General features: G+C 40.1%; 1 protein-coding gene across 8 annotated transcripts in view; it reads left to right on the forward strand.

The window, feature by feature from the left end:
• MCC (MCC regulator of WNT signaling pathway) overlaps positions 1-27,078 on the forward strand; it is a 205,937-nt gene that overhangs the window by 73,569 nt on the left and 105,290 nt on the right. The window contains exons 1-2 of one of the 8 annotated variants that reach the window (XM_083818752.1): positions 21,395-23,733; positions 24,064-24,219. The exons of 5 other annotated variants lie outside the window; for them this stretch is intronic. In XM_083818752.1, coding sequence (XP_083674878.1) covers positions 23,554-23,733; positions 24,064-24,219 — 336 coding nt within the window. In that variant the 5' untranslated portion in view covers positions 21,395-23,553. Of the gene's footprint in view, positions 1-490; positions 554-21,394; positions 23,734-24,063; positions 24,220-24,292; positions 24,755-27,078 lie in introns of those variants that run through there. 2 more of the 8 variants (XM_083818755.1, XM_083818756.1) reach the window with 2 other exon arrangements.

Raw genomic sequence — 27,078 nt, forward strand, 5'->3', positions numbered from 1 at the left:
GGAAGGCCACTGTAAGGTCTCCCTGGAGCCTTCTCTTCTGCAGGCTGAACAACCCCAGCTCTCCCAGTCTGTCTTCATATGTCATATTTTTATTCATTTGCATGTTCCTACACATCATGAATGAATTAGCACAAGCCCCTAACTCACAGAAAAATGAACAAAGTAGTCCCTTCTCCTGGTGAAAGGAGGAAAGTAGAAGTTACTTCTTTCAACTCTTAGGAAAGACGTACCTCGTAGATTTAAACTTCATAGGGAAAGGAAGGCCAATGTAAATGATGCCATTGCCTCCAAAGAGGCCAAAGGATTCGAAGAAAGAAAAGGAACTGGACACAGGGATTCTTTTTGAGGATCTCCTGAATCCTCAAAATTTCTTTCACAAAATAAATCCTGGGTTTTTATGTCATTATGTGTCCATCAGCTATTTTTTCTCTTTCACACGGCAAAACAAGTGATCTTTTTTCCTTTATCTGCATGTGGCTCTGTAAATCTTCAGGTTTACATCTGAATGCTGTTGGAGAACTCTTCAGTAGCCTTGCAGTCACGCTGTAAGAAGGTAAGAGAAGTCATTAGACCAGAAGTCTTTCTTACAAACATAACTTACAACTGTTGAATTACATAGAGTGTAATTTCACAGGGGCAGAGTTGTTCCAGTATACAGGCCTGAGAGTATATCATCTTTTGCTATTTATTCTGTATTTCAGTTCCCTTTTTTTTTTTAATTTGGAATGTTGTCTAGTGCCTGTCTTATCCTGGACGTACTAATTGGTACAAACTTTCGCTTGTGATCATTTTCGTGCGGCATTTTTTACCCCGTTGTGTGAAAAAGGTGTTGGCATGTTGAAAGGAGAGAGGATAGAAAGATATATGTGGGGAAATCTGCTTGTTAACTTGTGGTTAGAAGAGTCAGGATTTTTGTGTGTGTGTTTCATTCAGTTTTGTTTTATTTTTCAAAAGCAGTGAAATAAAATCTGCATTAGCAGCCAGCACTTGTCTTGTTACTACTTTGCCAGTTTCTTGGCTCGTGTTTCTGGCCCATTGGTGAATATTTCCAGCCTCAGACTGGACAGAGTAGTTGAATATTGCTGGACCTTTCAAGAAAAGTTTTCACCACCACTGCAGATACAAGAGAAAAGATGCCAAATCTTTGTTGGAGAATTGCCTAAGCAAGCAGTTCTCATTGGAAAAAGCATTTGGGTATCTTCTCATCTCACCACACCAGTTACACCCCATAATCCCACCCTGACCCAGATGGGACTTTCAGACTAAAGATTAGGGCAGCAGGGTTGTCTGGTAGGTTGCACTTTCATCAGTGTTTGTGTAATCTTCCAATTATGTGAAAGTGCAAACACTTTAATTTTTGAAACTCATTAGTGGGTAGCGCTTGTTTGAAGTGTTGCTTGTTTGAAGGATAGAACTGTTCGCTAAATGGTTGATAACTGATAACATTAACTTTGTAAATCAAACTACAGTTTCTTCACAATGTTGTTGAGAACAGTGACTGAAATACATTTTTGATTTGTTTACATTTGTTTGAGGGAGGTCTTTAACCAAGTTGATTATAGTTCATCTTCCAATTTTAACTTTCAAATACTTCACATTCTATTACAAAGCATAATGTATGGGAGAAAAGGAGGAACGTTCAATTTCAAGCACTTGACGTGCATAAAATTAGATTTAGTCCTAATGTGATGAGCATTGGTACATATCATTAATTTTGCTTATTTAATTTTGTAGATGCTAATTTCATGTTTCAAAAGTGAGGGTATTTTCTTATTTTTGCTCTCATGTCCAAGTTCTGACCTTTTAGACGAAGCTGGACCTTTCATTATCATTAATTTCTACTGTGCCTACTACTCCTTTAAAAAGCTCTGCTAGAGAGTCATAACACTGGAGCTGAAGACACTCATTCTGAGAAAATTTTCTGGAATGAGAGAACGTAAACTACTACTACTACCTGTGGGTAAACTACCTTTGTTTGAGATAGCATAGTTTACTTTATCTCTTCTTTATTTTTTATGTCATTGTTAAAATGCAAAATTCTGGATGTCATTAATATAATGAACAATTTTTGTGTTTGGTTCTCATCTCTCAGGGAGCACAGACACATATGTTGCCTTGACTCAAGTAATCCTATGCAGTGATTTCAACAGAACTTTTCTTTCTTGAAGTCTGATATTAATCAAGCCAGAAATAGTTCAATGCTGATTATAGTCAAAAGGAAGAACAGGAAATACTGGAAGAAACTTTTATTAGTTCATTTGATTTTGATGCTGGTGCTGAGGAACGTAATTCACACAATTATTTCAGAACCGCAGGACAACTGCAATAAGATTTCCATTTCATTTAACGTGGTCAGAATTTTTCAGGTTTTTCTTTACCCCCAGACAAATGTGGCACTTGCCATATATATATATTTTTTTTTTTTTCTGCTTCCATCTGTATCTTTTCTTTTGTTTGCCTAAATCAACTAAATAAACTTCATGAGAAGGGAGAGGGCAGGGAGAGAAAATCATGGTTTTCTTAAATTACATATTGCTCATATGTGGCTGTGTTTGTATATATACATGTTGTATTTTGGACATAGGAATCTTTGTGCTGTTGCTCTGTCTCAATGACAGGTCTGTATCTATATCGTTTTATTCAATTTCTGATTCCTATTTGAGATTGTAGTCCTGAGTGATATAAATCTAATGCTGCCATATATATATAGATCTTAAAATCAGTTTATGTTCTTTTCCACTAACCCAGGGACCTAAAGGCATTTCACTATGACAGAGATCCTATTCTTTCCTCTCCTTTTGTTCTGGCTTTCTTGAGTGAAGCATAGAAACTCTCCTTTTCTGAAAGACAAAAAAAAAAAAATCTACCACAACCCATTTTAATTGTTTTACAACAGTGGGAGCAGTAAATAAAACTTACTCTGGCAACCCATAAATGTTGGGGGCTGTGTAATAAAATCTATCTATGCAAATACGACTATTGAAAAGCATTTCTCAAGGGTTAGTTCAGCTGTTCACAGTGATAAAATATATTATGCTTGGCAGAATATAATGCTTGGCAGTTGAACAGCTGCAGAGTAAGTGACAAATGCTCTTCTAGAATTTTGTGAAGATGCAACATCAGCCACCACCAGTAGTGGGTCAGATGTGTGGTAGGAAGAGAAGCTGCACACGCATGGAACTGCTCGGGACTTGGTCCACTGGCACGGTTTCCCTGAGACCTGTATAGCGATCTGTTGCGGCCCAACCAACTCCAGCAAATAACTGGGCCAAGGATGCACCAGTGCCTCTGTATGGGAACCAGAATACAGATAATTGGGACTGCGAGAGTCCTGGCCTTGTGCTCAGGCCATGTTCAGATTTCAGTCTGCAGTGTTTTCAGCTGTGGCCTCTGCTTGAGGTTTCATAGGCGATCACGAATCCAGCCTGAGCTGAGGTTGGAAGTGGCTTCTGTTTATCCCACTCTTCCAAACAAGACAAAACAAAAAAAAATCACTGTTCTTTTCCACTCCTCTGCATGACTCAGGATTTTAGTTCTTCATTGAACAATGAAGAGATAAGTGGATATTTTCAGTTTTCGTTCTACAACTGGGACAGTGTTCCCTTTCTTTAGAGGGAACTGCTATAGTGGCTATGCTGTTTTCATTGTAGGTAAACAAGGGTCAAAAAGCAAAATTCTTTGAAGTCAAGTAAATGATGATAAACCTTTTAAGGTTATAGATACAAACTAATTTTAATGGTGTTTTAACACTGAGCCTGTGATAACTGGCGTTTTTTCTCCGACTAAATTCTGCTATGTTTGCTTTCATAGAGCAGAAATTTGGTTTCAGAATTCAAGCTGGAGTGACCTCAGGATAACTGTAAACCAACCTCTTTCCCACAGCACAGTAAACACTGAATTCAGACCAGTCTACTCAAAGCTTTATTCAGTCAGGTCTGGAAGCCTATAAGGATGGAGACTGCACAGCATCTCTGGGCAGCCCTTTCTTCTGCTTCATTGTCAGTTGAAAGGTTGTTCTACACATCCAGTTGGAACTTGCTTTTTTTCCCGTTTATTTCCATTCTCTCTTTTACTCCTGTGGTGTACCTCAGTAGTGAGCCTGTCTCTGTCTTATTGATAACCTCTTCACACCTACTGTCAGGCTGGTATTCAGCAAACATACCTCTTAAAATTGAGCAGAGGACATAATACTTGACGTTGTATACTGTAGTGGGTGAGCCTTGCTTGGCAGCCCAGGGTCACCCCAGCTGCTCACTCGCTCGCTCTGCCCTCAGTGTGGAAGAGTAGGAATGGGACAGCTAATGAGTCAAGGTAGAGACAGGGAGATTGTTTAACAGTTGCTGTGCTGGGTAAAACAGGCTCAATTTGGGAAAATGAAACTGAAAACACATGAGGAAAGCACCTTTACCGCCCCCTTTCCCAGGCTGAGGTCTGCTCCAGACTTCTTTCTCCAAGCCTTGCCGCAGGCTGCACTCCATCCCCTCAGCACCGTGACCGGCTGCCCAAGGCAGCGGCGGGTGGGCTGGGCAGTGCGCTGTGGTTCCTCCCTGCTCCTCCTCTCTCCACACACTTTTCCTCTGCTCTATCACAGGTTCTCCACAGGCTGTGGTTCCTTCAGGGAAGTTCTGCTCCAGAGAGAGCTCTCCACAGGCTGTGGTGGATATCTGCTCCCCCATGAAGCACCTTTTCCACGACCTCATCCTCCTCCAACCTCAGTGTTTCTTGTGCTGTTTCTGACTCTTTTTTCCTCCCCCTCTCTGTGGTGGTGTTCTTTTGTGCTTTCTTAGATACGTTTTCCCAGAGGTGCCATGACCTTGGTAGTGGTGTGTGTTATGTTGGGACTGCTGGAGTCAGCTGGCATGGGACAGCCACTGGCCTCTTCACACAGAGGCTTCCTCACCCCTGCAGTCCTCACTGCTAGCACCTTGACAAGGACACCCAATACCACGTGTGGAATTTGAGTAGTGACTGGGTTTTGGTTCCCTTCAAACAATCTTTAATAGCTACAAGTGACACGTTTAGTCATGTAGCTTAGAAAGAAAATAGGTCAAGAATGGATGAACTAGAGAATCTTCAAGCGAGCTGCCTGTTAAAATCACTTGGAGGTTGGTTTGTTTGTTTTTTATTTCTATCTGTTTTGGGACCTGCCATTTTAATCCTTGCTGCTAAGAGAAGATGTGGTTTGGCTGAAGTACGTAGGTACTTAATCATTGTCAGATAGCTTCTATGTTATCGCTGAACATTTCTTGCTGTTGGCTTCTGTCAGTGACTTGTTCTGTTTTTAACCTTCAGTTAATATACGTAAAGTGTACTGCTGTGTAGGAGGAATTTAGTGGGGGGTTCCTAAACTATTCATGGAATGGGCTGGAAGATAAGCTTAGTTTAAACTCCAAATATTGTATGTATTTATGTGTATATCTGTCACCAAAGCTTTACTTAATGTCTGCTTTCCTCGTCTGAAAAAGGAGTTCACAAAATGTAATGAGAAACTGAGAGAAGAAGAAAGAATGAAAAAAATCTTTGATGGGCTTCATAAAGCTTCTAGAGAAATGTCCCTTATTGGTACTAAATGCCAAACTATATTGTCAGGGATACAGGACTTAGTTACAAAGTACCGTGAAGTGTATTTTCAGGCCACTTCTGTGGAGTCAAAGATCTGATAACCTTTATAGATAATGGGAAATATTTCTGGGAATACTTATTCTAAAAAGGAGCCAGTTGTGCTGAAGAAAACCTGTGATTAAAATAATAATAATAAAAAAATAAAAAAAATCTTTTATGCATGTAGCCTGGATGTTTATAAAGATTTCTAAGGAAAAAAAAAAAAGTATACTTATATGAAAACCTTGTTACGAGTAAAGTACTGAAGGTATTGTTCAAGTATAGTTTCAAATAATTCCAAAAAGTAAAGAAATGCTGTGAAGATAAAAGTTGGTAATTGTGCTCAGTGAGTGCCTGAGTTATATCAAAGTTACCGATACATACTTAAGCAGGGGGAGGTGGTTAGGAGCCCTTTGTTGTTGCTGGTAATTCAGAAGGGCTTTTAAAAATCTTTGATTTTATTCATCTTTTTAATGTAAAACTTACTTCCTCTTCTTATGTGGTACATACCCCTTCCACATTTTACATTGTTGTATTTTGCTCATTTTTGTGATCCCTTCTGTGAAACTCACAGGAGCTGAGTTCTCTCATGCAGGGAATGAGTTGCTGGTGCGGTGGGGTTCAGTTTTGTATAGAGTCCAGAGGTGTGTTGTATGATTTTTTTTGTTACCTTCTGTAATGAATCTTTTTCATTCCTGATTAAATTCCAGTAAAACTTTTGATTTCATTATAAGTTCTCATTTTGACATCATAGCATAGCATTAATTGGTTGTATGGCACACTGCCTTGATTAATTGGCTTTACAATGGCTTGCTTAGCTCTTATTTAAGTTTTCACTCCTATAGAAATATGACTGTGGGAATTAGCAAGTTAATGCCTCAGTGGAAAGTACTGTATAAATTGTAAATGTTGTATAGTTGGCTGCTGTTAATAAATAATAAAGAATGTTTTATTCAAATGGGAAGGGAATCTTTTGGTTTGGGGAATTTCCAGTGAAACAGAAAACTGCTTTTACTGGAACTGCTGTCTTAACTTTCTTGGTCTTTGGTGACCACTCTAAATCGGTCATGGTACAGTACCTATTTTCCAGATACTATTTTTAACTTTGATTGGAAGGTGCAGAGTGCAGAAATTATTTTCAGAAAGTGGTACATGAAATGCCTTTTGCAGAATAAAACGGCTTGGGTCAACTGAATTTACCAAATTAAACCTGAAATGATACTTAAAGATTTTGCCCAAATAAATAAATCATTCCAGCTTTTCTGAGACGCACTATTTTATGCTTTTGAGTAGGTTGATTATAGAAGTATTAATGAATACATAGGGAACAACTAAATTAAAAAAACCACCTGATGGCAGGAGTTGGATACATGATCCAATTAAAAACCGTGTTGTTGGTGTTTTTTTGTTTTTTTTTAATACCAAGAAAAGAAATACTAAAATTGAACCTCACTGAAAAGAAAGGCTACTTGGGTGTTGTTTGAAACAGGATGATTGGATGTTTTAGCACTATTGCAATTCAAGCAATGCTAATTTTATCTCTGATTAGGAACTAATTTTGAAACTCTTCTAGTCATCTGGAATTTGCCAGAGTAATCGAATAATTGGATGCAGTATTTGTTGATGTGAAGGAGAACATGGCAGAATGCTGAAGTTTGGCTGTGTCTTTTCAAGTCTAGATGCCTTTTAAAGTTTTGTCAGTTTTAGAGGACATAGTAAGCTTTTTCTCTGTGATCTATATGTCAGAAGAGGAGGAAGGGTTTTGTTTTCTGAAGAATGCAGGATGCTGAAAATTGCATGTGGTTTCTGATCCTAACAGTGAATATAAAACATCCAGACAACTCTAGCTTCTTAAGCCACTGAACATGAATAAAGAGATCACCTCTTTAAGTTTCAAGTTTGTACCAGCTTTGCAAAATATAATACCAGTTAATAAGTGGGTCATCACAGAAAAGACTGAACATTAGCGCAGATAGAGTTGACCTGTATCGCAGTCAGTTGTAGCTTGAACATTTTTAAGGTATGCTGAACAGGTTAAATAATCTCAAAGCAAATTTAAAACGTATACTAAGACGTGCCTGATTACTAATAAAACTCTACTTCAAAATCACAACCTCTCAATCCATTCCTTTCAGAGTTACTGACAAGTTGGCAAGAATAGACTGTGCTATACTGTTAAAAGTTTCACAGCTGTCAAGAAAATTTGCCTGAATTTGAATAGGATTTCCTTCTGGAAATCAGACTAACAAGGAAGTAGCAAAAGTGGTTAAATGATGTTTCATAACAGATTTAGCTGCACAGAAGGAATGTAACAGGTAAAAGGTCATATCCTGTAAATGAAGCTCTCATTTCTCACTTGCCAGTAATTTATGAATTGTAACCAGATACAGCGTGTGATGTGGTTGAGTTTGGGATTTCAAGAGAAGATTTCAGTGGATTAATTGAATTCTGTAATGCTTACACAAAAACATTTAGGAGTCTTGGACTAGAGTAGGGAGGAAGGAAGACTTCATCTCATAATTAGAAAAAGAGTGCTTGCCTTGATTATAGCACATAGTTTAAGTATAAACATGGGCAGATCTATTTTTTGTTTCTTAAACTGTCAGAAAATAAGGTTGGAAATAAGCCAATATTAGAACTGAATTTTAAAAGAGGAAATACTTTACTGGTGGACGCTTTCATATCCTGAATACATCCAGATGGATGCATCTAATACAAATTTGCACAGCGTAGAGAATAAACCTTTTTATTTTTTAACTTATTCTTTTCTCATAACATGGAGATACTGTGGAACCCTATGGCATTTAGTTCTATGTGTTTGTGTCACTGCTGACAAACGGCATAGGCAATGGAAAAAAGTCAGCCTGCTTATTTGTTAGTTCCCCATAGTCCCTCAGACCACAGTCAGGCTGAATGCTTGAAATCTCCCGTGGTTAGAAGACCCAGCCAAGCCCCTGTCTCCCAGGAAGGAAGAGGTGACTGGCTGCCCTGACCTTTGTGAGTGCTAGCAGTTGCTACGCTGATGCCTTTTCATTGGATGGGGGATTTCAGGGGACTGCTGGATAGACTAGTTTCTGTGAAATGAAGTCTCTTTGCCTATAAAAATCCTGCACGTAAAATCTAAAGGATTATAAAGCAAACAGCAACCGTCTCTAAGGAAAGCAGGGTTTATGAAGGAAGAAGTATGCTTTTGGATTAAAAATGTGTTTTATGTTTTTTTGAGAATCCTTCTGTTGTCACTTAATATTTGTAGTCTGTATACATATGTTTCTGTTACCATTGTTGGTTTTTTTTCTTCTTTTGGCTCTTGTGAGAAAGTTGTTTCAGAAATTATTTAAAATTGAGTAGGATTCTTCGGACTAGAACTGAAGCAAGCTATGGAGGCCATCCTCTTGCGGGCATGGTCTTGAATACACTCACCAGAACAATATTGCTCATCAGTAACACAAGAACAGAATAAGATATCAATACGCTTCTAAATGAGACCCACAGAATAAGCTTTCTAAAATAAACATCTCCAAAAAGAGAATTTTCTTAAGCAAAATGGGTAAGTGTGCTCCCTTGGGTCACTTTATGCTCCATCCATTTCAGTGAAACTTTAAAAAAAAAAAAAAAAAAAGGTAAAACAGAAATGGACTCCTTCCATTTCAAAACGAGAATAAAAATAAAAGCCATTGTCTGATACTGCTTGCTTTCTGCTGCACTGGTCAACTGGCATCCCAACTGTACCAGGAAGACTGCTTATCATCCCCAATTAAATAAGCAATGCAGCAGTTAATGATTCACACTGTACAATTACTACTGTCGCTAGCACCTAAGCTGCTTCCTGTCAGAGATCAGTTGTTCATATCTTGAAAACTTGATCTTGTCAGTCTCCAGACTTGCCTCTTCATCACATTCCCATCACGTTTTGCAGTTTTCACTGTGATAGTGACAGCTGAAGACCAGTTATTATTTCTTAAATTTGCAATGTAGAGGAGAAAAAGCAGCTTTGCAAAGGGGCTGATATCGCATTGGAGCTCACCATACCAGTTTTTGAGTGTTCATTCTCCTTTGCAGGAGTAACATCTCAAAGTTGTATTTCCTGGGTAGAGGTTGAGTGAAAGATCAGAGTCCCTAAGATAGCAGGTTTATTTCCAAACCTCCCATACTGATAGAATTGCAATTTAGACATTACTTAATGTGTTACCTACTGTAGAGGAAGTACTAGTGAAGGTGTCAGTTGCTACACTACGGAACTGGTAAGGCGAAGGCACAGAGAGTACGAGCTGATACCAGTGGGCTGTGAATCTTTTTGTAACAGGTTAAATAGATAGGGTTCAGAATAGCACAGAAGGAAAGACAGAAGTGAGCTGAAGAATGGAAAACGGGGACTAGCCTTCCTTTGCACTCTCTCAACACAGTGTGAAATGTTTTTGCTATTCAAAGTCCAGGAAAACACTCACTAGGAAAAGACGGGTGGATATATGCTCATTTTAGAAAAGAGCCAATTGCACACATAGAGCACTGCATCTGTTAAACACCGACAGAAGAACCTTACAAATTACCCCATGTGTATGTGCATGAATGCAAATGAGACTCCTCAGAGAACACTTCGTTATCATAGAGGTGTGGCAGACTTCAGATTTGAATTTACTAACGGAACGATACTAATGGCATCCTCTTTTGAGTCACCACCCCTGGAAGTCTTCAAGGAACATGTAGATTTAGAAATTAGTAGCATGGTTTAGTGGCGGATTTTGTGCTAGGTTCGGGGTTGGACTAGATGGTCTTGGAGGTCCTTTCCAACCTGAATGTTTCTCTGGTTTTAGTTGGGACTTTTTTTTTTTTTAAAAAATATACTGCTAGTACATCTCTTAACAATAAAGACTATACAAACAGAAGGAATATCTCTATCAAAAACATGGCAATGCCCTTCAAATACATGCACAACCAACCCTCTCTCCTAATGTTAGCCAAATTCACATAGGTGCTGTTTCCACAGAATGTTTCAGTGCTGGGATAGGGGCAGAAATTAGTACTGAAAATCATTCTTCTGTTGCTCAGTATGTTCTGTGATCTGCATGTGAACTGCCCCCTCCTTGTGAGTGACTGAAATGTAGACCTCCCGGTCACTGAACAACTGTACGTCTCGGTGTTGATGAGGAGAGGTGTTACAGGCCTTAGGGAATTGTTGGGTGAGTTACCCCCACCAGAATGGGAGTCTTGCTTTGCTACCAGCTCACATTTAAATGCCTCCTGAGGGAGGAATGGCAGCTAGTAGCAGGCTGTGTGCATTGTCCTTGTGTGAGAATCATTTCTGATGGTGGGAGGTCAGGAGATCTAGGTGGGTGCACCAAAACCTCTTGTGAGCTGTTTGATTTATGTGGGTATACCCAGACAGGCGGTGTTGGGTATTGCCAGTGCCCTGGCAGTGTATGGTTTCAGAACAGCTTTCTAGGAGTCAAAGTTTCTCTCCACTGAGGTGAGATGGCTCTTAATGGGTATTGCCCTCTGTTTATGTAGTCACAGGGAGTAAGTACCATGCTCCTGAACACTCTGAGAAACCTCAAAGTGATGTGTTTCTCTTTGGTAAGGGAAAAATCATGATAGTTGCACTTGAAGTAAGTTCTTTTCAGATACGTGCTCAAATGTGTCATTTGTCTGCTGGTATCTCAATGCACAGATGATAAAATCTGATACTCAAAATCCTTTTGGAGTACTTATTATATTAAAGCTCATGAACAAGTATGTCTGTGATCTCGAGTTAACATGTGAGAACATCAGCAAAAAACTCTTTTTTTCTTTTTTTTTTCCCTAGAGCTTTAAGGACTGTAGTTATTACCTCCTTTTGAAACATGGCTTGAAACAGACTTCTTTGTTTCTGTTTGAAAACCTGCTTACCAACAGAGGATTCTGTCAGCGTGTCTGGTTCAATCCTTCTCCGTATTTTAAACGTTTCTGAATAAAAGTTGGTAGCTTATTGTCTTCCTTGCTTCATTTATATGTCATTTATATCATCTTTTTTATTCTCACTTTGGTACTGCTGTTTGGCATTAGTGAACACTGGTGCTGTCACAGACTGGCAGCTCTTCCAATGATACCGTGTTTGCGTGGTGGTTAAACTTCTGCTGACACAGTGTGCTAAACACATGAAGAAAACTTAATACTTTTGGTAAACAGAAATCACCTCGGTCTGGTGTGTTTAATGGAATTGAGATTTAGCTTTCAGTTAATCCACCTGGGGCTGAATTTTGACAGGGGGATTCACAGTGCTGTTGCATAGCTTGCTGGTCTTCTTGACACAGTCTGTGTTAATCACGTCTCACGTCTCCCTGTGTTCCAGGACTACTAGCAGTACTAATCTTGTCAAAGAACGACTTAGAGTAGGAATGACTAAAATATTCCCGATAGCAGCCGTGGTGGTCTCAGGGGCCTGGTTCATTAATTGGAACTTCAGGGAATTTGAGAAAGGTGTAAAACTATCCCTTCCACACCTATTAACAGGTCTTTTATCTGTGTTTGTGCTGCTGAGCTGCACTGGAAAAAGCCCCGTGCAGAATCTGTTCTTTATCTCTGTGGATTAGATTCTCCCTTGCAGCCCTGGCTCTTATCCTGGCTGTGGTAAGAAGCTGCACCATTCTTGGCACTCCAGTGAAAATCTTCCTTCTGTAGGCACAAGTCTCCGTCCCCTGTAATGTTCACCAGGTGGTTTCATTTGATATTGTCACTGAATTGGTAGTTGAGGCTGCAGCTGAACGGAAATAGCTCTTGTGTGCATCTCTCTCCTTTTTTTTTTTTTTTTCTTTTTTCTTCTGTAAGATTCTCTGCTCTCTCTCAAACATGTATTTTTAAAACCAAGCTGTCCCTTCTCCTTTCACACACTGCATGCCTGGCTGACTTGATATATGAAACCTGTACGATGATGTGTTCCCAGCTTCAAGGATTTTTGAACTCTTCCAAAATCCCGGATCTTTTCCTCTGTGCTTTGCTGTGACTGCTACCAGATGTAGATTGCATTCTCTCAAAAGAAAATACTCTATATAAAACTACTTTTCTTTCTGATTCCTTCAGTGTTTACTGCTGAACCTCTGTGCTGTTTACCTATCTAAATCCTAGTGATACCGTGGTAAAACCTTGGTGTGAATGCTTTAAGTACTCCTTTTCACTTTGCTGATTGATCTCATCACCTGCTTCTTCTGCTGTACTGTGTTCAAGTTGCGTTCCCGTTCCTCAGCTTCAAACTCCTGAAGGGCTTTTCTTCTGTTTTCTTCTTCTCTTCCTCTTCCTCTTTGTGCTCTTGCAGATTTTTTTCCTTTTCAGTCAATATACCCCTGGAGTTTGTTTATCTTATTGAAAACAAGCAGCACTTAATTTGAGGGGAAATGGCGTGAAAGAAATTGTTCTTGCCCACTCAGGCAGCAGCCAAGCAAGCTGGCATACAAGCCAAGCAATTTGGCATGTGTGAGGAGGTGGAATGCTCTAGGCAGAAAGTAGGAGAGGGGCTGGCACTTCCCTCTCTGAGAGGAGAATTTCTGTTTCGCTGGTGGCAGTTCTGCTGCTGGAGGCTTATGCTCTTGTGTCCATAACGCGCTGCTTCCATCTGGGCTCAATCAGCCCAAAGTGAGGGTCTGGAAACATCCTTGTGAGAGTGGGATCCAGCAGAGGGACGTTGAAATGGAAAATCTTTGATTAGAAAAATGAGCTTTTGGGGCTTGTAGAAATGTAAATTGATAAATGAAAAGGCAATTACTTAACCCGCACTGAAGGGCCATCAGACTGCATCAGACCAGAAAGCCAGCTACGCCAGCATCTGATTTTAGATGGTGGCTGAAAACAAGTGCTTGTCCAGAAGTGAGACACCGTAAAACGCTGCTACCCCCTGCCAGCCATGTGCATTAGGAGACTTTCTGAGCTAGAGCTTTTCTGGGAGTAGGCAGTTCTGCTTGATAGTTCTTGGAGGATTTTTCATGCGTTAGTAGAACCGTAAATTCTTTGAATTCATGTAAACTTCCAAGATCAACAGCATTTCAGGGCAGTTGTCCCAAAGCTTGATGGCATATTGTGTGAGGGTTGCTATTTGTTTTTGTAGAGCCTGGCATCTGATCATTTCCAGTGTTACAACTTTATTTTTGCATTGTGAGACAACGAAGACTCAATCCTCAATTTTCTTTTCCTTAACAGTTTGTACTTTAAAAACCTTGTCTTTATTTCATGGCTCAACCATCACTCTTTTCATACTCTTTACAGTTTGTTAAATTATTTTTCTTGCGAAGACCTTGGATTGTTCCTGATGTCCATCTTGTTTTATTTTTAGCTCTCTAATGTCTTTGCATACCTGGGTTAGGTGTCACTTAATAGCTTCACTCTCAAATTAGCATATTCTTTGCATTCATTCAATTATTTTCACAGAAACATTTTTAAAAGATTTTCCTAACATTTTCTCCTTATTTTATTTTACACTTACAGATATTTTTTCTTGTTTTAACATGTGATTGTTTGCTGTAGTTTTTCATCCTATAGACGTTTTCTAGTTTAATAAAATGTTTTCAGTTCCCACTCCTTGAGGAACAGACCGTATCTGTGCTTTGACTCAACAGATGCAGGTGAAAAATGGGGTGTGGGTTGGACTTTGCTGTTACTTTTGCTAAAACAGAACGAAAAGACAGATTGTAGTTAAAAAAACCACCAAAGATTAAAAACAATGAAAAATGACTAATGTATCTGCTGTAATGTAAGGTGATAGCCAAAAGCCTCTAACGAGAAACCAGTTATCAACTTCTGAGTTTCTAATTTTAATTGCTTGTGTTGTAGGAAGCTATGGTATTACTGAGACACAGCTTTGTAACATTGCATGTCCATAGTTCACTGGAGATCATACTGAATCATCTTAATGTTCTTCATAACAGCTTTGGAACAAACTGGGCAGAGGAGGCTCCCTCTGAACACCAGGAGCGCCGCTTTGCTGTGCAGGTTACCGAGCACTGGCACAGGCTGCCCAGAGGCTGTGGCGTCTCCCTCCTTGGGGATCTTCAAAAGCCCCCTGGACGTGGTGCTGGGCACCCTGCTCTGGGTGGCCCTGATGGAGCAGGGGTTGGAGCAGTGCTCCCAGAGGTCCACGCCAGCCTAAGCCCTGCTGTGATTATTTTTTTTTTCAAAGGGCTAATGTTATGATGAAATATTAACATGGTTGCATATTAATCTGGGGAGCTGCTTATACCATTAATAAAGATTATACCAGGTACTGCTGGGAATGGTGTAACTGAGAACTATTTAGCAATGGAAGGAAAGAGCAATAGGGGTTAATTATGTCAAAGAGCTTTAGAAAAATCATTTACTTTTTAAAGATGTAAGGTTGTTATCTCAGATGAATAACATTGATAGGAGGGGAACTTGGTTTCTTTAAATAATTTTATTAAAATATTCTGAAGTAAGGTTAATGTGGCTGCTGATTGGAGGAAATATGTTCAGGAGCCAGGGTGCATATAAGTTTTAAATCTAGTGCATATGCAGACAAATCTGGTTTACATTCATGGAAATACTGAAGTAATTCTGGAAAAAGTTTTGAGACAACGTAAGAGGAAAATCAGTGGGGAGATATCTCTGGAATGGTAACTGTATACTCATGCAAAACTGTAAAAGGGGGAATAGCTTTGTGACATCAGTGAGAAATTGACTCTAAAATGGGGCTGTTTGTAAGGGGAAAATATTTTTGCAATGATAATTTTGGGCAACAAATTTGAGAAATTGTATATAGTGCTTCTGGCCTTGATTTAGGCTTAGGTTTAGACTAGAATCCTTTTCCTCAGTGTTGCTTATATAATTGAAATATAACTGAACTGAAAAGGTACAGAAGCTGTAAGGATCTCAGCTTTCAATAACTGTAGTAAGGAGCATAAGAAAAAAAAAGATACCAAAAATGCAAGTGTAGAATTTACTCAATTACCATCTTAATACTTTACACCTGAGTAGACCATGTGATATGCTCTTAGTAGATACAGTGGATATATGTCTACATGTAGAGTATGCCAGCCTCTTGGGCTGCAAGTTGAAAGCATTTATAAGAGATTGTTTTAAGCTCTCAGTTGCGCTGTCAGGCAGAGCAAGTTTTTACGTCTGAGGCTGTCCATCCATCACTGAGGCTGTTGCTGTCTGTAGGGAGACCTGGCTCAGCTGGACGTGAGCAGGGCTTCTCAGCCTCCTTGTTTGCATGGCTGTGTGTTGGTAGAGCCAGAAGCTGGGAATGATTCATAGGCAGCAGTGGTGGCTGAGGAGCAGGCAGGTATGTATTCCTGAGGTAACCAGAGAGGTCATGCCAGGAAAGAGCTGCTTCAGCTGCACCACCTGGCTCTTCCTGGCAGCGTGAGTCAGAGCCGGGAGCCCAGCCTCCTGCCCTCCTTCCACTGCACAGAAAGCAGACAGCCCTAGTTTTCGATATGACAGGATGTGCTTTCGTGTTTCATTATAAATTCCTAATGGAGAGGAGACAAGGCTGTTTCCACAACAGCTGAAGTAATTCCCTGCAGTCATCTACCTTACCTGGTTTATCCCATGATGACTGAAGCCTTCATCGCCATCATCTGTGAAAAAGCTTATATGCCAAGATATCTGAACTCCAAAATGCGTCCTTTTTGTGGTTAAGATGGTGAAAAAACAGCCTTGTTTTTCAATCATTCATCTATTTAAGACTGTTTTCCCATCTGAAATGCGGGAAACAGTGTGATATCATGGAAATATGGAGTTGGTGTGACTTAATAGGATTAAAAAAATATGAGAAGCTGTAAGATAACTTGGATAACTTTTTGTAATTAAGTCAGTGGCCTGTGATAACAGCATTCTGCTGGAAACTCCTCCCTCAAACCATATTGCCTGTTGGCCCAAAAAAACACATCCTGGTTTGCTTAAGGATTACATGCTCTCTCATGTGCTCTCTCTATGTATATTTTAAAATAAAAATTATAAGCATGAAAATAGTATTTCTGCATAAAAAGTGTTATGCTGACTCTTGTTTACTAAAGGATTACTGTATTTATAAAAGAACAAACACAGCCGTTGTCTTCAGTTTATACACTTGTGAATTGATGATGTCTCTGATAAATGCTGAAAACATTCTTCAAAAGGCTGAGTGCAATGTTGAACAGGGGTTAGGCAGAAGTGTCTCTAGAATACAGACTACAGGGACCTGAAGTGCTGTGTCCTTCAGCATGATGGGTATCACATTAGAAGCTGCCAAAAAAAGGTATCTGAACATCAGCAAAGTAGGAAAAAGCCCTTGTGTTTAGTTAAGGATTTTATCATTGTTTTGGTATCTGTATTAATTATCTAGACCATCTGTGTAACTCAGAAAGAAAACTTGGAATGTAAAAGGCAGATTGTGGTTTTGTTCCAAATCTTGCAGAAACACTTTTGGTTTTAAAACTTGACGGGCAGTGGTGGTAGTGATAGATGAAGCAGAATTGAATATAGCTTCCTCGTTAGTTCATATAGCACGAGAAGAAAGAAAGCAGAAAAAAACCTTCTCTTTAACAACAACGTTAAGTTGTTGTCACCTGAGGATGCAGAGAGAAAACAATGCACCAAGTTAGAAGGTGCAGTTGCAACATTGTTGGTTTTCCAACTCCAATCACACTGTAGTTCTTTTGACTTCACTTTCCAAGCAATTTGCTGCCGTTCTTCCAGAAAGTTTTTATTGCATGAAGTGATTTGGCAGACAGGTACAGTACACAAAAACTTTGTCTAATGCTTGCTCTGCTGATTACTGCTACACCTGAAAGGGCAGGAGAGAGTTAACCTGAAGGTAGATTTCTGAGGCAGACCACTTCGATTACTTTTCTTTGGTTTTGATTTATGATAAACACGGAAGGGGAGCATCATGAACAGAGTATGTGTGTAGGTTGCAGCCATAAAGCTAATATATTTCTGGGATAAATTTTCTCATTATGTCAGTACTTGTGGGTAGAGATTAGGTATATACAGAACCTAATTTGGTGAAGAATATGAACACTTGAAATAATTTGTTCTTGTCAAGCCAATTGGTTTTGTCTCTGTGACACAAACAATATGTTTATACTTACAAAATATATCTGCAACATAAGTCTTACTAAAATGTTTGTGTTGAAACGGTAGGTGTCTGTTCGTATATCCGAATAATTTATTTACCTATGTCAAAAACAATCAGAAGTTAAATGAATGTTGGTCTTGGGTTATTTCACTTAGGTGTTAGGGCTTTGAACACCTTGACTTGAGAAAGCAGTTGGAAACCCACAGCAGCCATGCTGGAGAGCTGCTTTGGATCATCCATGGGGTGTAATGGTGACACAGGGTACAAATCTGACTGAGGAGCAGCACCCATTATCCGTTCTGACGCAGGGAGAGAGAGCTGCTGGCATTATGGTTGCAACTATTGCCATTATCTGACCTGCAACACCCTGCTAATGCCCAGGTGTTACATTGGGTACCTGCACTTCACGGGGCACCAGACAGATATCTGCTCTGCTGGAGAGGGAACTAATTTGGCTGCGCTGAGCAGTTTAACAAGGGACTGCTCTGTCAGCACAGCTGTGGGCTGGTAGAATGTGTAGCAATAATGTCTGGATCTGGAAGAGGATGTCGCTCCACACTCTGAGAAGTGTGCTTGGGAGGTGCAAAGCCTACCTGATGCAGCATGCTTTGAATTAGCATTGTAGGTGAATGTTTCAAAATGGATCTGGCAAAACCAGTGCTGATGAGTTACCGTATCAAACTTGTCACAAAGGCAACTAATTGCTAGGTGGGGTTACGTAGCTTGTGTTGTGCAGGAGGTCAGATTAGATCATCACAATTTCTTCTGGTTTTAAATTCTGTGACTCTAAAGCAAGCAGTTGTTCCATGCAATCACTGTCCATACTTGTTTATCACTGGCACACCCAAATCAGCTTGCATCCTTGAGTGGCTCACAGTATAATAGAACTGCCTGTTTTCCAGGGCGTAAAGTGCTTTCACACAGGTCAGTGTGGCAAGCAAACTGAAACTTAGCTCCATGTCATGCAAGTATATAGTTTTTAATCTGGGGGGAGAGAGGAGACTGAAAGTTACAAAATTTCGAATTACAAATTCAGCCGTTCTTGACTAACTTAAGCTAAATCAGTTGAACCTGTTGTAAACTGAGGTTGTGCTTCGCTTAGATAGGTTGAGAAAGAGGTGTAGTAGAAAGACACACTCAATTTAAACCAGATTTGGATTGTAATCATAAATCTATGCATAGAACTGTAATATACAACATACTGCATCAGTTGCTAGATTTCTCTGGTTTTCACTTCCACCTTAAGTCTTACTGCAGATCTTTTTTTCCAGGTAATGCACTGAGAGTATATCAGTCACAGACAGGCTTTGCTGAGAGTATGTAATGGCAGAATTTTGCCCATAGATCCTGGAATAGGAATGTGTTGAGATTTTTCACACACGTTTAACTAGATATCTTTGTGTATATATAATGCAACTAATTCTGTGTAATTGCTTAAAAATGGTGATATTTTATTAGAACATGTCAATATCATTCCATTTATTAACACTAGGAATTTGTTAAGAAAGGAAAATATTGTTTCCTTGAACTTAAATGTTTTGTCTCTTATCAACAAAAATGTCAGCAATTGAAGTTTCTGATCAATTTGCAGAAGTGTGTCTGTTCTGTTTATGTCATTTATGTGTGTTTTGCAGAAGAATGAACTACGCAGAAAATAGCTTGCTTAGACATTGATCAGATTTTTGAACTGCCATTTCAGGATGGATAATGCTTTTAACTTGTCTTCACCCATTGTCTGAACAAGATGTAGAACCAGTTTAAGTAATTATGAATGGATAGGGCTTGGGAATGGGGTGTACAATATTTGCTTCCACTTAAAGCTTTCCTGAGTTTGCACTACTTTGAGACTTTGCATCAGTGTTTGACGTCTGTGTTTACGTAGTAGTTCTTTTCACGTAGATGAGGAGCTGACACTGATGCTCAATTGCATGAACTTTATCAATGGGCAGAGTTACCTTCTTAAGTGTCCCCTCAGCCCCTTCAGAAAGAAAGGAGAAAGAGAAAAATAAAAAGCCTACATGCCCAACTTATCATGCATGTTTGATTGACGGGCATATAGCTGAAGTAACACAAAACTAGCGACAAAACAGAATGGCCAACTTCCAATAAACTGTTGCTGCGTGAAAGCTTTTTGTATTACATTGGCCATGTTCAAATGAACGTTTAGTCTGTCTCCAGTATTGGGCGTTCAGAGTACAGGTCAGAATTGGCCAAAAGATAGGTTCAATCACGTGTATTTGGAATCCTTGAAAATAATGCCTTTTTTTGCAGTTGAGATGTGTGTAAGCAGCCCTATACTTGTGCTGGTAAATCCTCAGCTCTCCCTTTGTTTTCACACGCACTGGTTACAGGCATGGATTTTGCTGTGCATGCAACTTCAGGCTAAATCTGAAGGGACGAGTAGCGGAATACTAACTTTTGTTTGTATGAGAATTAGTGAGAGAAAGTTAAAAGACTAGGTTTCAGACAGTTTGTATGCATGGAATATATAGAAGCTATTAATTAAATGTAGGTATATAAAAATACAAAGGAAGACATTAATTATTGAAGAAGTTGATTTGTTTTTTTAGCCTACGTGAGTTAATTTTTAGTTCTGCAGATGGAATCTATTGGTCATATTTAGTGTGCCTGGTTAGTGTTACTGCAATGCTGTCTACTGTATTTGTGAGATGTGAGGCTCTCCACGCCTTGAGTTCACTGCTTCCTGGAAATAGTTGTTTCGCCAAGCACATTGCTTTGTGAGGAAGGGACGGGAAGGCGTGATTTTCAAAGCAGGACAGGATTGGAATGCGTGTCAGAGCACTGCCCACATTTTAATAAGGTCTGAGTCAGCACCACTCCAAGCTCTTAGCGCCCTGACTCAATTTATCTGTCTTAAGGTACTTATTTTTATTTGATGCAGTTCAAGTAGATTCACAAAAACAGGTAAAGTAGATGTGGGTAGAGTGATTGTCATGTAATATTAGTTAGTATGCTGACAACTGTACTGTAGATTTCTCTCCTTTCTTTGCAAGGTCTGGGATAGGATGATAAGTCTGAGTGTTTTCCTCAGTCAAACAAATACTTCATTTGAGATGGTATATAAATTCTACTCAACAGAGGTCATTAGAAAGTTACTAAGGAGGCTTATTTTTAATGGAAAAATGTATAAATACTGAACTCAGTGTTATCTTTGATATGTTCCAAACATTTTTAAATGTCTTTCCGACAGATGGTCTGCATAGCTCTTCTCTGGAAACAGCTATGCCATTAAAAGCAGGAACATAAATAGGTCAGATGAAGCTGCTAGGTGTTGTAATGTATCAGAGCACCCGGCATAACACAGGCTTTTGGTGCAACGCCACATCTTTTTTATTATTGTCTGAGGAATATGTTGCAGCTTATCCAAAGGAAAAATTGTTTATAGAGATGTTGAGCTGTTGCTTATGTTGTATTTTTCTCTGACACCCCTCACTGTTTTTGCTTATATGGTTTGGATGGATATTTGCTGTGGTTTGGCTGCATATTGATTTAGTTTCTCTGAAACAAAAATACAGATTTAAAAAGTAATGATTAAAAAAACCACAGTCTTTAAAATCCAGTTTGCCTTTAGAAGAACAGGGTGAAGTTTTAAAGTCTGAAAATAATAAAAAATAAATAAATTGCTACATAATTTATTTTTGAGGTTGCCATTTCTGCAAGGTGCCCAGGGATTACTCTGGCATTACTATTTTACATATTTGTTAGCTGTAAACAGATATATTTTGGGTGAGTGGGGAGGTGGTTATAGCTACTTACAGCTTTTAGGGTTATCATTACTGGTTGGCAGGATGCCTGGCTGTGTCTTCTATCAAGTATTTTCCAACTGTCTGTGCTTCAGAGGCTCATCCGCCATAACCCCCACACTTGTGTGCTCATTTACTTTTGCTGTTATGTTGTACTATAAACGTGAGGTTTTTACCATTTTCCTTCACAAGCTCTTTCTAATAGTAAGGGAACTGGTTGCTTCTGGTGGCATAGGCTACCACCAGGAGCACCCACCTCTGGTCTAATTCTTTAAAAGCGGTTTTATTAAAAGTGCTTTAATGATGTCAAGATGCTGATCGGAAACTTGAGTCTTTAAGGGTACGTTTAAATATGAAGATATCAGAGTTTTTCACTTAACTAACCAGGAGGCAATTTAGGCAACTTTATTCAGCTGTTTTCAGTTAGTTTGTTATTTATTTTTAGCATAAAAGGCAAAGAAAGAAAAAATAAATAAAAAAGGAGGCTTTTGAGCATGCAAGTGTCAGAATTAAATAAATCCTGAGAACTTGCACATCATCTAAACCACCGTTCTTTTAAAAAACATCGCAATTTGCTGATGAACCCAGAGCAGCTCCCTGGGGTTAGAGAGGCATGCTGTTATCCATTATGAGGAATGGAATGGGAAGCACAGCTTCATGTGAACCACAAGTGCACAGCTCAGCGGTGGGTACGGCACTTGGGGCAGAAGCAGAGTCTGAAATAGCCTCGAACAGAGCAATTACAGCAAAATTACGCAGAGATATCTGTGCCCTTAATATTGCCATAGTAGAACAGCAGAAGGACTATGTGGTTAACATTGTATGTATTAGACATAATCATAATAATAATAATGTAATGCCAAAAGCTTGCAAGGCAGGACTGTTGTAGAATGTATATGGAGACAGTGACTTGGAGTTAAACCTGTGATTTCCATTCTCTGGGGAGCTGAGGGCAAGAGCTCTGAAAACAGTATGTCCGCGGAAGCTCCATGTCACTCAAGATAACTAACAGACATTTTTTGTGAGAGTGTTGTCAAATAATTCATTTTTTAATATGCTTCTATTCTTAAAGGAATGAACAAAATTTAATGTTCTTTACCATATTCAATCCAATTCCCAGTTTACTTGCTTATAAAAGGAACTTATATCTACACAAAAGTATTCATACATTCCAGGGTTTAACTCCATAGCCATAAGCGTATGAACTTAGTGAATACAGTTGTGAGTAAAGTAGCTCAAAACTGAAATTTGTCATTCATCTGCAAACCAAACTTAATCAAATTTATCATCTAGCCAAGTGTTGCCAATTAACACAGTTTTTCTAAGAGGATTTGTGCAAGAGATGGGCATTCTCTTGTAAATGATTGACTTTTCTAGAGTGGCTTCCTTCCGTAAGAAAGCACTTAGAAAGAAGAAAGCTTTTGTACTAATCCATAGGGAAAGAGACGAAAATATTAGTCTGACCAGGAGATATTTGCCTTTGTAGGAAGGGTTGCAGGCAGAAGCAACAAATAGCATGTGCATTTTCTAACAGAAAGCATCATGTGTGAACAGTTACACAACAGTCTACATTGCAACATCCTAAAGATGGTTTTGCTGTTAGGGTCTGGAACCCAGGATTTTATTTGGAATAGATTTTAGAGTGATTGCATTTGTGGGCTGAGTATTGATAATGATGTTTTATTGGTCTTCTGCTGAGCTTTGGTATCAGCATACATCCTGTATTTGTCACGTTTTCTTTTTTAATTAGTGATTAATGATATTTATTAATAGGTATAATTTTTTAAGAGCTCAAAATACTTCCCAGAAAAAAACAGAATGTCTTCCTGTGTGCTTTTGCACTTCTTAGCATGTGTTGGATGCCCCTTGGTTGATACAATCATATGATTGAATTTGCTTTATTAAATAACATAGTACTATTTTGTCAAAGTGCTATTTAGTACTGTGAAAATAGATGGATATACATTAATAACCTGTTTACAACCTGAGACTTTTGTGAGCTGTAGACTGCTTTGTCCTGTGTTATACTGCATATTTATTACTGTAGGTTTGGTTCTTGGGAATTTACTACAAATGTAAGTACCTGAAAATAAACCTTTTGCCAAGCTGGAAGTGCGATAAGCAAAGGGAACACTCCAGCCTCCGGAGATGGTCTGCGAAGTACCATTGAGACGTAAAGTAATCTGTGGTTTGGGTCGTCCTGAAAGCTCTTACTGGTATGAGGTTAGTCTCAATGGAGATGTCCGGCTGTCATACGATCACCGTGTGCTGCCGGAGAGCAGGGAGGGTGACTCAGTTGTGCTGGAGGGAGGGAAGGCAGAAGCTGAGGTACGTCCTATACCACAGGCACTGAGGGTGTGAAAGGAGCTGATGTTCATTAAGCGGGACTGATTAAACAGTTGCAGAGTTTGTTAGGCACAAGATGCCCTGTTCACTGCTCACGGAACAAGTAAGCAGTGCATTAAGGTAAGGGCATGGCTCTTCAGAGACAGATGTTGAAGCTGTGTCGGCTGTGCATGTGGTGTGGTGTTTTTAAGTGCAGCCCGCTGCTTCGCTGCTGGGAAGAAATTGGCTGCCCTGTAACACGGCATTGTCAGAGGAGCAACTGGAATGCAGAAATGCCTTTGAACTCAGGATGCGTTTGTTTTTGCTTCCCAGGCAGTCAGCATCAGTGTTTTTGAACAAAAGGGAGGAGGCCGGTTACCGCAAGGTTTCCTGTTCGTGCGGATAAGAAGCCCTCGCGCAGAAGCAGGAAAGCAGGAATTCTCGCAAATAGGCAGCGCCGGGCTGCAGGCGGTGTCGGCGGGGCGGCAGGTACCGGGACGTGCCCTCGGCGAGGCAGCCAGGGCCCGGGGGCAGCCGCCGAGGGGCCGCGGGGCCGCGGCGGGACGAGGCCGAGCGGGCGCAGGGGGACGAGGCGGCGGAGCCCCGCTGCCCGGCAGCCCTTCCGGCGGGGCGGGGCGGCGGCAGGCCCCGGGGGCCGCCTGTCCGTCCGTCCTGGTGCCTGCCCGTCCGGCCGGCCGCCGTCCCGCCGCGGCGAGGTGAGGGAGGTGGCGGCAGGGCCTCCTCCCGCCTCTGCACCAGGCTAGGAGCGAGTGGTCGGGTCGGCCCGCACCGCCGCAGGACCGGGAGCAGGCTTGTAAACCGTGAATGCTTTGTCTCGCTCGTGTTTGCCGGCTTGTGTTCCAGAGGTCAGCAGCGTAGGTAACGCGGAGAGGAAGTTTTAGCGCCGCTGGCGGCGCTGGGTGGTGATTTAAGTGGCCTGGATGTATAGATTTCAGAGCTGCGAGATGCTGGACGTGGGAGCTGCAGCAAAAGAAGTGAAGGAGATCCAATATTGGACATGCAGGTGAGAGGACTTATGTAGCTGAGCTGACCGTAGAAACCTTGGAAATGGGGAAGAACTTTGACTTACAGGGATGGTTAAATCGATCAAGGGCCTAGAGTGTGTACAAGGAAACTTTTTGCTCTCAACAGAGTAAACCAAACAAAACCTCACCTCGTAGCAAATCCGTTCTTTCCTTTGAACTGGAGGCTTTTCTGTAGCTTTCAATCACCTCCATCCAGATAACTAGAGAGAATAATAAATAAAAAATAAAACAGGAACAATAACAAGCTAATTTTATATAAAACATTCAGAAAAATTTTACTGCATTTTTGTAGTGGAAGGAGGTACAGGATCTTGAATTCCTGTAAAATGCCGGTTTCTTGCAAGTAACTGTGTAACAAAGTCTGTCTGCACTGTGTTACAGTACCATTTGAAGTGAATGTGGTGTTGACAGCATTTTAAGATGGCTTACTTTTACCTGAATATAAAAAGTTTATACCATTAGATTTTGATCAGTGTTATAGGTGTATTGCTAAGTTGAGACACAGCAGAGGTCAGTGGCAAGAACAGGCCTGTTTTCAATTATCGGTCCTTTTAATTCACATCACTGCTTTTATTGTACTGCCAAGTACAGATTGCTTGTAAATAGCATTTTGATATGAGCCTACCTGGCAGTACTACAGAAGAGCTAGAGACAAATAAATAAGAGACCATACCTAATTGCAGTAACCATTAGCATTTAGATGATACATCTGATTGCATTGGATTTGGGGGAAACTTAATGTCTTCATGTTCTTACCTAGAGTATAAGCTTTTCTGGACCAGGCTGTGTAGGTGTTTTCAGTGCATGGCAGGGTCTATGCATAGTGGTCTGTTGCAACAGATAATGGTAATAAAGGCTTCTGATAAAAACATAGATTATTTTTTTTCAGTAAGCATTCTGCTTTTAATCTCAACTAATGTGTACAAACTGTTGTTAAAACCTTAACCTGTTTCCACATTGTTTGTATACATTAGATTCTTTTATTAGAAAACAAAGCAAACTTTGGCATTCAGTTCTTGAGCCGGGTAGTAGAGGTGAGCTCCAGCAGCCTGTAATGCATTTGCTTTATTTACACATTATAAGAAAGGCTGCATAGGAGAATGGTTAAAAAGTTTTCAAGACTCCTGGAACCCTCTCCATTTGAACCCTCTCTATTTCATCGCAGATATGACAGCCACAGAGCTCATGAGAATTGGAGCAGGAGTAGGAAGGGGGTGGGGATGGTACGTGATGTGCTAAAACAGCAGTTCTTGCTAACAAGTGTCGAATAAAGAAAGTAGAAAAGAGGGTTCATTGCACCCTCTCCTTCCATCTGTGTGTTAGGGTTAATGTGTCTGTGCTACATCCAGCATTTCTTGTAAACTTCATTTTTCACTTTGAGTTGGGCAGCCCTTCTGCAGAACGATTCAGACAGGACCTCTGCTTTGCTAAGTAGCTGTCAGTTGCTTTGGGAGGCTCAGGCAAGGCAGAAAGGATTTGCAGTGCAGGATCCTCTTCTCCATTTACTTCTCTTTGGCATAGCTCCTTTCCTGTTGCCGAGGAATTTGGGGGGGAGCTGTGTTCAAAAACATGCTCTTGGGAAATCTACTCCTTTCTTTTCTGAAGGTACCCATATTTTAAAAATTAATAATCGTAAATAAAATCTTTTTTCCGGCCTGGTTCTCGAGTTTGAAGGCCTTTCAACAAGTATGATATGAGAAAGACGTATAGCAGCCTTCCCCTTTCACTGTATATTTCTCTGACATCATCTAAGTAACATTAAAAATGGTTCTTTTCTTATACCTAGCTTACTGCTTTGTTTGTGCAGTCCTTTCAAACTACCTGACATGTTTTATTTGTTCTCTTTTTTCCACTTCTTTTAGCTTTTGGAGGTGCTTGGGCTGCTTTATGTTAGCACTGTATCCATCCTATATGAATCACTATACACTAAAACTTATCAATACCTGTGGTATGAAAGCCATGCCTGGTTTTAACCAAACTAGCTGTCTTTTTGCTGTGTTCCTTTTCTTCCTGTTAATGGAAGGTCTTTCCCAACTTTGAGCAAAAATGGGAGGCATGATGAGTACAGCACTTCTGCTGCTCTAGAGATGTCACACTCCCTATTTATCATTTTACTAATAAGTCTGTTCTCCACCATGCATCAGCAGTGACAGAAGTTCAAACCCATTATTGACTTTGCTCATTGCTGTCACAAGGGCAGCTCTTGTGTAGACAGGACTCAGGTGTTCTTATTTTTAACAGTACGTTGACCAGTCCTGCTCACTATTGGAAGATGACATGTTTCAGATTACCTCAGCCCAAA

The sequence above is a fragment of the Anser anser genome (genome assembly GCF_964211835.1).
Source record: "Anser anser genome assembly, chromosome: Z".
Lineage (NCBI taxonomy): Eukaryota > Metazoa > Chordata > Aves > Anseriformes > Anatidae > Anser > Anser anser.